This window comes from Brachyistius frenatus, unplaced genomic scaffold, assembly GCF_029030835.1.
Source record: "Brachyistius frenatus isolate BFR_SWC_R1_liver_20210118 unplaced genomic scaffold, ASM2903083v1 Contig_16, whole genome shotgun sequence".
NCBI classification, from domain to species: Eukaryota; Metazoa; Chordata; class Actinopteri; family Embiotocidae; genus Brachyistius; species Brachyistius frenatus.
The window spans coordinates 2,588,978-2,599,511 of record NW_027210615.1 but is presented as its reverse complement, the minus strand read 5'-3'; the positions used below and the strand labels follow the sequence as shown (position 1 = coordinate 2,599,511).

General features: G+C 41.4%; 2 protein-coding genes across 2 annotated transcripts; both read left to right on the top strand.

Moving 5' to 3' along the window:
• The first annotated feature begins 1,397 nt into the window (after positions 1 to 1,397).
• sike1 (suppressor of IKBKE 1) lies at positions 1,398 to 6,668 on the top strand. The gene is made up of 5 exons (XM_069693964.1): positions 1,398 to 1,784; positions 1,949 to 2,054; positions 2,195 to 2,337; positions 2,473 to 2,586; positions 5,392 to 6,668. The coding sequence occupies exons 1-5, from the start codon at positions 1,626 to 1,628 to the stop codon at positions 5,548 to 5,550; spliced, it is 681 nt and encodes a 226-aa protein (XP_069550065.1). The 5' UTR covers positions 1,398 to 1,625; the 3' UTR covers positions 5,551 to 6,668.
• Positions 6,669 to 6,896: 228 nt separating this feature from the next.
• Positions 6,897 to 10,121, top strand: micos10 (mitochondrial contact site and cristae organizing system subunit 10). Its single transcript, XM_069693965.1, has 4 exons — positions 6,897 to 7,010; positions 8,103 to 8,150; positions 8,965 to 9,071; positions 9,914 to 10,121. Exons 1-4 carry the CDS (start codon positions 6,938 to 6,940, stop codon positions 9,920 to 9,922), a joined length of 237 nt encoding a protein of 78 aa, XP_069550066.1. The 5' UTR covers positions 6,897 to 6,937; the 3' UTR covers positions 9,923 to 10,121.
• Positions 10,122 to 10,534: the final 413 nt, after the last annotated feature.

The following is a 10,534-nucleotide window of genomic DNA, read 5'->3' as shown; positions in this document are numbered from 1 at the left end:
ATCAATTGTTAAGGGGCTAATCCTTTCGTGAGAACTCTTTTGTGACATATTGTGCGATTCTGTGTTCGGTTATGTTTACAACCTATATGTATGCCATATCATATTAATTATATATAGGTCGTATGATCAACTATTAATCCTAAGGTATAGACGAAAGGGTGTGGTTGTGAATGAAGGTGTAGACAAAAGGGTGTGGTTGTGAATGAAGGTGTAGACAAAAGGGTGTGGTTGTGAATGAAGGTGTAGACAAAAGGGTGTGGTTGTGAATGAAGGTGTAGACAAAAGGGTGTGGTTGTGAATGAAGGTACCGTATTTTTCGGATCATAAGGCGCACCGGATTATAAGGCGCACTGTGAATTAACGTGTCTATGTTCACACATGCACCGGGTTATAAGGCGCATTAAGCAAAACAACACAGTCCGGTAAATCAAACTCCGGGCGCGGGCTGCCTCACATGAATGCACTTTTAGTTTAGACATTTACATTCCTGTTACGGGCCGATCAGGTCGTGACACCGCTTTACCGTAATGCTCCGAATATCCATTGAGCGCAGCGGCTTCGTTGCTTACCAAAGTCGTACAGATTTTTGAGCGCATTGTAAAATAAAATAACAATAATAATAATAAATATATTATAATATACTATCTATATCATATATAATATATTAAAATAACATAAAATCGATCAATAAGCACAAGTAACCATACATAAGGCGCGCTGGATTATAAAGCGCGCTGTCAATTTTTGAGGAAATTTAAGGATTTTTAAGTGCGCCTTATAGTCCGAAAAATAAGGTGTAGACGAAAGGCTGCGTTTGTGAATGAGGGTGAGAGTACTGTGCCAAACCAAAAGGTCACAGGGGGGTCGGCAACCTGCGGGGTCACATGCTGTTGTTCTTTGAGGCATTAACAGGAGCAGACGGCTGTCTGGAGGACTCCAGGGGGTGAAGGAAGACAACCACCACCTCCACCAATCAACAAAGGACACATCAAAACACGTGACTTTTTGGTGTCTGGACTATAAGAAGACGGTCAGGGAGAGTCAGGAGGTCAGACTTCGTGAACTGACACATACTCTGTTGCGGTCAGGGAAACATAGTCTGGACCCAGAGCTCTGTAACACTGATTATTCTGCGGCTGTTCAATAAATATCTTGAAGCCTGACATCTTCTCCTATTGCCTCATTAAAAAAAAAAAAAAAAACCACGCAGGACTGGGGGCTGACACATATTGGCTTTGTACTAGCAGGAGCCCAAGTCCAACAATATTTACTTAGTTTTTATTATCGTAAACAAGTTTCTCAGTCAAATTTACGTGGACTCTAAAGTCTCCAGTAGATGGCAGTATCCACCGAGATCACAACATTTGCCATAGTGAAGAAGAAAATGCGGAAGTGACGTAAACATTTCGTCTCACGGAAACGACAGACTTAACAACTAAAAGAGAGACGTCTCTCTTTTTATTCGTATTTTCGGTACTTGTTCTCTCTGTCGATAAACTGACAGCGAATTCCCGCAATAGCAGCTGCTTCGGGGAAACTATGGCTGTGTAGCCTACGTAAGTTACCACTGAGAGGTATCGGCTGTCTGCACCTTGTTTACGTTGCGTACAAAGAGTTGTCATTCAATGGCCTGCACTTTAGACAAAGTGTTGGGCGATGCTCGGACCCTTCTCGAGAGGCTGAAGGAGCACGACACGGCCGCCGAGGGGCTGATAGAGCAGTCCGGGGCCCTCAGCCACAGAGTGCAGAGCATGAGAGAGGTGGGAAATGCCCTCCCAGACAAGGTAACCGAAAAAAAGCACCTCAACACGGTTACAAAACACGTGCAGCAAAGGCACGTACGCATCGAAGTGGCACAACGGGGGCTTTGTTAAACTCAATTCTGATAGAAATGTACCTCCAACTTGTCTGTTGCTCGTCTTTTCTTTCCCCTGCTGTGTCCTTGCAGCACATAGAAGACAGTTCAGAGATCCAGGAGCTCACCAAATACAAGCCTCACGTCCTTCTGACTCAGGAAAACACTCAAATCAAGGAACTGCAGCAGGAGAATAAAGGTAAACAAACGTTTTATTCTGGTTGTGGTAAGGCTGCCGGGGATGGACCGATCCACAATATCTGCAGTTCAGTTCACGTGACGGTTTTGCGGCCACTGTTTCCGGTACAGTTCGGTGTGTTGATGTTGATGTCCCTACAGAACTCTGGCTGTCCCTTGAAGAGCACCAGTACGCGCTGGAGTTGATCATGGGTCGGTACCGCAAGCAGATGCTCCAGCTGATGATGGCGAAGAAGGAGCTGGACACCAAACCTGTGCTCAGCCTCCACGAGAACCACGCCAAAGTACATCGGCTTTCTTTGTATTTAAAAACAAAAACAAAGCTCAGTCATTTGTGGGCTGGGACGCTAAATGAAAGGACGCACAGTTGAAAAGGCCTCGGCTTCACGAAAAGTCTTGCTTTCCGGGTTTTTGTCCAGGAGGTTCAGAGCCAAGTGGAGCGGATATGCGAGATGGGCCAGGTGATGAGGAGAGCGGTGCAGGTGGATGATCAGCACTACTGCTCTGTCCAAGAGCGGCTCGCTCAACTGGAGGTGAGCACACTGGGGATGTGTTTCTGAGTGGATCCATATTTCTTTGGATGCATGTTAGAAAATTACACACCGACGCCGTCAATGTAGATCATGGTGTCTCTGCAGAAATGTACTCGGATACGGTGAAATGCAAAGTAATACGCGCATGAAAAACATCTGCATCACCAACAACCAGAGCGGCCATCACTGCACGCACACAACAGTCCATTAAAAACGGATGAGTCGAGGCCAGAATTGCAACTAACAAATCCAACCGTAGCTGCAGTGCAGCTCAATAAGCTTTTGCTGCCGTCACTCGGAGAGCACGAGAGCTCCTTCGTTTATCTTTTTAACTTCAAGGCCGACTTGTGCCAAAGCAGCCAAAGCCGAGGACGCACAGACTCTTGCCGTCTGTAACAACCAGCAGCGGCCGAATTCAACACGTTTCTGTGGAACGTTTATCAGTTTATTTTTTTGCACTCATTGAAGAGTTTGGGTGAATCTGTTTTGCTCTCGTTGATATGGCAACAGTCTGATTGGACAAATTAACTCATTTTAATTAAACAAAAAAAATCAGTCACGCATAATCTGAAACAATAACTCTCATCTAAGAAATCGAATCCTTCGATATACTCAGAAAAATATTATGACAACATTTAGCGTATTTTTTGACTACACAAATATATGAATAATGTGAATATGGGATTACATGAGCGTGATGAATATAATGAGATTTCAAATACACCAGAAACAAACTTTTACGAGCTAATTTGGTCGTGGAGTGAAAGAGGGAATATGGACGGTGGAGCTAAAATGAATAATGGTTGTGGAAATTAATTTAGGAGTTTAGGAGGCGATTGAGACTTCACCCATTTGATCAAAGATACTTACTGTTGATGGAGAGTAGACGGGCGAAGCATTCAGAGATTGAAGTCCTCGTATAGACGGCGGATCAAAGAATTTGACTTCCTTTTATTGTCGTCTTGTCCCGTTGGATGTTTCTGTGCCTCGTAGTCCCGGCGTGCGCCGACAGGTTCAGGAGAGCACCGGTGCTCGGTGCGTCAGTGGAAGACGAGCAAAACTTGAATAGCTAACTGCAGTTGGCCAGACTACAGCCTCTATAAGAATAATTCACTGTGAAACTACAAAAATGGAGACAAAAATGAATTTTGCAGAATGCTTGATTCACAAAATAAGCGATGTCGCTCGTTCTTCGTTGGCTTTAATTAAAAAGTTGCGAGCTGTGAGTCACAGAGTTGTTCCAGTCTGCTGCTTTACACGAAAAATACATTTACAAAAAAAAAAAAAACAGCGCAGTAACGACAAAAACAGCGCAGTAACGACAAAGACTGAACAGCAACGGAACAAAAACAACAAAACGAAGATGACTAAACAAAATATCAACTTACTACGAAACACAAAAGTGTTTTACAAGACACAAACTGTGACGCCACGAACAAAGACTCCAACACTGACACAACAACAACAGGTCACAAAGTCATTTGACAGGGAGACAGAGGCGATCGTCCATCTGTGCTTTTGGTCCGTTAGTGTTTATCCAGGCAGAAATGCAGATTCTCGTTTTGACAGCTAAAGTTCCTCAAAGTTGATAAATGATTTAGATCCTGGGAAAGTTTGAACTAAGAGGTGTTTTATGGAAGTTAGGGGGGAGGGTTGACCCGGGTCCACACCTGTGGTCCTGAAGAGGAGAGCAGAGGTTTAGACAGCCGGGCGTCTGTGGCTGAAGGGTTGTAGAGAAGGTGGACGGCCGCGTGACCTGGAGCAAGAAATGTTTGAGTCTATCCGCTACAACTGTGTCACAACACAGCTCAGCCTGTTGCCTCTGTAGATAAAAATAATTCATGCAAACAGCACAGATATATATTTTTCTCTTACCTGTAGTGATGTCTGGACGTGCAGACAGTTTTGTTTTCATTTACCCAGGTTTTCTTAGTAATCTCATATTATAGAGCTGAATGGAAGTGACTATTTCTCCAGTTATAACAAATCCATCCAGAACTTATGGAAGTTCGCCGAATGATTTTTTTATTTTTTTTATTTCAGCATTCATGTTAACAGGTTAGAGCAGCCACACGGCCTGCGCGAGACGCCCGTCGTGCATCACTGCTGCCTCAAGTCTTAGTCTGGAGACGGTCCAGAGGAGAAGCATCTCACAGTTGGACAGGCTTTACGATGGAGGCAGAAATCCCAGAAACAGATGCTTATATCAAACAGGACTAATTAAACCAAACCTGTATGCATCGCTCGATGGCTAGAAGTAAGAACTATGTGATCGTAGGTAGTTTGGACGAGTTGACATTTTTCTTCTATTATTTGAAAAAAATGTTCCTTCAAACTTGCTGTGCAGAACTTTTGTCTTCCTCTTCTTCCCCCAGTGAGAGTAATTACAAGTGCTCTGATGAAGCCTCCTCCGTTGCTACAGTTGGAGCTGTAAAAAGGTTTTTAAAATATTTTGAGCGTCACAACCCCGGCAAAAATATCTGGTTTCAATTCATTTGATCCGATTACTTTTGAAGAGTCTAGAAGAGCCTCTGAATTGGATTATTATTATTTTTTTTTTAATCTCTATTCAATTTAGCATAGGGCTAAATGTTAGCTGACTTGGTTGGTCCAATACCCCGGTGTGCATGCTCCAGCCAGGGCAGGAACATCTCACCGACAGATTTAAAAACTCCATGTGCTGTCGAATTTATAGATTTACTGGGCAACGTTTGACTTCAATGGCAAAGGTTTGAATGTAAACGGCCTTTATTTAAGTGACCCACACTACAGGCTCAACTATCTGGTTGCTCTTGTCTCCTTCAGATTGAGAACAAGGAGCTGCGAGACCTCCTGACCATCAGCAAGAGCTCTGTGAAGGCGGCGAGAGAAGAAACTAACCAGCCAGCAGCGGAAAAAGCAGCAGAAGTAGAAGCAGAAGAAGCAGCACAAGAACACACCCCTGAACCAGAGTCCAATGAGTGATCAGATCAGTGTGAACTGTGGTTGGGGCAAAAAAGAAGTCTTTCAGGACCAGGCGACACGGTTAATGGAGTCTTTACCTGTGTTCACCACCACATAATTATTATTTTCTTAACATAGGATGGAATGCAATCAAACAGCGTATTTTTTTGTATTTTAAGGCCACTTAAAAACACAACATTAAGCCTGAGAAACTTTTACTTTTGGGTATATCTGGAGTATGTATTGATATGTACAGTAAGTGTGTTGTCACTGCAGTCGTGTGGGAGTGAATTCCACGTAATCCGTGACTTTTAATGAGGGGTCTTGGTTATTACTGATATAATATTGCAGATACACATGTAGCAGAGGAAAGGCAGTAAAGGCAAAGGGGATTTATTTTTTTGTTTTTGGCCAAAGACACATTTACTCTTTAATGACACAGTTTCTACCTCTTTGGTGCCCCTTTGCTGTACGCGCACACTCAGCATGAGTAAAGCACTCATCACCACCCCTCCTATGAGTTCACTTGAAGTCTAATTAAGAAGCCAACTTGTAGTTCACCCCATGAACAAGGCCAAGAAGCTGACTTTTAGCTGTTTCACACAGTTTGCCTGCTGAATAGTGACAGTGGAACCTTTGTATGCGATTGTCTCGTTTAATGAATTTGATATGTTTGTCAGTCGGTCTGTTTGTAGAATTCATATAGAACTTGATTTGTCGTGTGGTACCTTTATTCTTGCGTGCTCAACACCAGTTTTCTAGTTTTCAGATTTGGATGCAGAGTAACGTGTACCAGCTGATGGCACATCTTTGTTAATGGTAGCAATTTCAAACCATGGCAACTTTTTGTCTAAAGGAAGCCACTTATTTAGGCACTGTATGTCGTCAGTAACTGTATATTGTCATCTCAGGAAATCCGTGTTAATATGGTGAACGTGCTGTAAGGACTTCATGGCAGTGTACTAATTTGTGTCAAATGAAATTTCATTCTGAAACTTTGCAATACAAAATTGTGTGTCTGTGGACGACTTTTTCTTATGCAGTGTGTTCATACAGTACACTGTGTGGAGATAAATTACTGTTTTATTCTTCACCGCACGGTGGCGACCTCAATACGTTCAGGGTGTAACGCATCGCGAGGTTTGCAAGAGAGGCTGCGTTCACGTGAGCCGGCTAAAACGAGTATTCACCTCTTTAGGTTGTTGGTTTTTTAAAAATATAATGTATCAACAACATCAAGCCGATAGTTTAGATATTTTAAAGCTAAACTATGACATAAAAAAACAAACATCTTAATTTGTGTGACTTTATCGTTCTTCGGCGTTCAAATCATAAGAGAGGTATATTTCCGACTGCACGTGAACGCGGCACGGAGCTGCGTTTGACACTTGGAGCCTGAGACGACCTGATGTTCAGCATGTCCGAGAAGGAGCTGGGGAAAAAGTGGGACCGATGTCTGGCAGACGGTGCCATTAAACTGGGTAAATATCCCGGATTCTTCCGCGTATAACGACCCTGCAATGTGCCGGAACAAGGACAAAAAACCCAAGCCGCTGTGTGTCGTGTAGTCCACAGCTGTCATTGACTGGGCGAGCGGCTAACTAGCGAGCTATAAAGGGCAACTGAATGACCAGACATATATTTACCAATTCATCCTGATTAAATTTGGGCTCCTTCTGTAGTTTCAGTGAATTAATGCAAACCTCGATACTGATCCTTTTTTTTTTTTTTTTTTTTTCCCCTTTGTGGTTTGAAAGAATCCAAATGGAAACCTCATTCAGAAAATGTTAATTTGACGCGTCCTTGCAGAGTGAAACGTAATCTCGTGCTGGGACATAAATTAAAGACACAGTACTGACCACTCCTGACTTCGGCATGCATACTAAACACGAACAAACATTTATTTACATTAAATGTCAAATTTTCATTGTCTCGGGTTAGAAACCAATTTTCCAGAACAAACAGAGAGCTAACTATGGATAGTAATGGCGACAGGCAGCCGGTAAAAGTTGAGCTATCTGTTGAAATAAACCTTAACCTGATGAGTTAATGTTATCACAGATCATAAACAGTGTATACAGTATATATATATATACTATGTTACAGACTGGTGGATCCTTACAAAAATAGTTCCAAGTCGTGTAACCTTAAAATGGTCAATGTTTGAATGGACTCTGGTGCCATTAACACAGAATCAGCTCTCATCTATTGGAGCGAAGAAACCGGTTCATATGAAACGGTAGAAGTTCATTTAAGCAGTACGGCGAAATATAACCTAAATATTTTACCCGATTTCAGGGGACAAATATGGGGAAAATACTCAACCTCTCTCTGCATAGTGTAAGGAAGACATTTTATTGTCATATCCAATATAAAATTCTGCATAACAAACCAACAAAAAAAAACAACCTGTGTATAACACATAGTGCAAATGTACAAGCACCAGAGGCAGTATAAGGGAGACTATGTACACAATAATGAAGGATAACGCAATAGCTGCGTGAAGAAGGCAGTTACAAGTACAATGTCATCTGTGTCACGCTGCAACTTCTTATTCCCCCTCTGTTCCTCAGGTACCGGCCTGGGGCTAGGGATTGTGTTTTCGGTTCTCTTCTTCAAACGTGAGTAGTTTCAATGGATGTGTTACTGTACTCTCTTAAAAAAAACAACCTGATTGAACCCACTTGATTGAAAATGCTGCAGTGAGAGTGCCGATGGGACTTCCTATAAAATCTCAAATCAAATTTAAATTTCCATTTCTGACATACAAAGCCGTTAATAACCAAGCACCATCTTATTTTATAGATATTGCAGTACCCTGAAGTCCGAGTAGATATTTTTTTTTGCTGTCAGAGTTTCCTAAAGTAGAGTCGTCAGCGATCAGGCTGCTCTCCTGTGGAACCAGCTCCTAGTGTGGCTTCTGGAGGAAGACACTCTTCTGTTAAGATCCAGCTTAAAACTTCCCTTTTTGATAAAGCTTATAATTAGGGCTGGCTAAAATGACCTTGCACCATACCTTTGCTATGTTCTGTGGTGATTTTACACTGTAAATACACATCGGATTGAATTGTATGGCATCTTGAACTCAGAGGTACTTGAGAAGAGGAGCAACACTTAGAGTAACTCTCTGCTGTAGCCACTGCAGCACACATATCTAGTTGTCTTGTACTGCTCACAAAAGGAGCATTTCTTTCAATGTCCACAGTCAATACATAGTCCGTCTGAGCTGAACACATAATTCAATTTGATTTGACAAGCGAGAAAGTGTTTTTCTTTTGTTGAGAGAGGAGCACCAACAACACCGATCCTCAAAAGCCCCAAAAGAAGCATGAAAATAGTACAGAAAAAAGTGTGAAAAGGATTTCACACACCATCTCTGGTATGTTTTTATCACATTGCTAAACGCTCCTCTTTTTACCGTGTTCTGATTTGCAGGGCACACGTGGCCCATTTCATTCGGCTCAGGTGCAGGACTCGGCATGGCGTACGCCAACTGTCAGAATGACCTAAGGTCACATTATCTGCTACACAGGAGCGAAAAGGTGGGTTTGTGTATCTGTGGACCCTTCGGTATAAAACAAAGACCTTTTAACACTCTGGTTTCACTCTAAGTGAGAAAGCACTTAGCTGATGTTCTATTATCTGAGGCATCGGGTTTAAAGAAAGCAAACACGGCTATATCATTTATTTATTTTTTTATAGTAAAAATGAATACAAAAATAAGTTCTAAGATGGTTTTACTTTTTAACTTTTAATAATGTGGTGGCATTATATTCTATAGCCAGGGCTGAAAAATTACATCAGTTATTATTTTAAAGTACTTAATTTGTCCAATTTGTTTCACAGCTTGACCGATACTGGAGTTCAGGGGCTGATACAGATATTATGAAGTAAAAAAAACTCTGATATCGATATATTGACCAAAATGTGGTCATCAAACATTTGTGGCAAAGACATTGTATGGAGGAAGTATATTTTACAGTTTAGTGACAAACTTTACTGTCCAAAATATTATCAGGGCACTGAAACAGTTAACTTGACTTAGAATGTAATAATTATAGGTAACTATAAATGAAAAACATAAAAACTCACAAATGCAATCAAAGTTTTATTCTGTAAAAAAAAGTTTTCAAATGAGGTGACATATAAGGTGATATTTGTGAGAGCCAATATCGGCCAATAAAATCAGTAAACCAAAAAAATCATTTGGGCTGTAATTATTTTTTTTTAAATGTTTATATAAAAAGAGATATGAGTAAAATAAAAGCAGTGGCCACGACTCCAGAAGGTTAAAAACAAACCTACAGTAGCACTTCCTTGTTTCTAACTTTAATAATAATCATATGTCATTGTTTTCACAATATGTTTTTTTTTTTTTCTACAGGAGCAATAGCTGCAAGTCAACGAGGGACTGTCTTTTTTGTTTTGTTTTGCATTAGCTTTGTTTGGTTTTATTTAGTCTGTGGGAGCATCACTATTTGCACTCTTTGTCTCCCCGTGGACGATCCTTCCCGAGTATGACTATGATTTGTATGTGCCTAATTAGGACAGCCTGTGTTTATTTAATAAAATCATCATGACAAAAAAGTGAATGATGTCTTGGTGATCAATTGTTCCGCTGATGCTTTTAAACAAGATGAAAATCAGGTGAAATAATGAAGTAGTAAAAGAACACAAGGGTAATGTAATCAATTAGAACAGCTAGATTACACTTCATACACTCCAAGCAGCAATAGTATAGGAGGAAGTGATAACAGCCAAGGGCCGATACTGCTTTGAAAAGGTGGGTTTTTACTTCTTTAATATTAGTCGAAGTAAATTGTCAGAGGAAGGTGGGGGTGGCAGTAAAAGGGCCATAAGGTGGTGGGCCTGGTGTGGGTGAAAGGGGGTCGGAAGGTTGGCAGCAGCTGATCTGATGTGGCAGATAACAGGGGCATAGTGATGCTGGAGATTAGTCAGTTGTGAGGGGGCATGACAATCAAGAGATTTGCGTATTCTGTTCCTT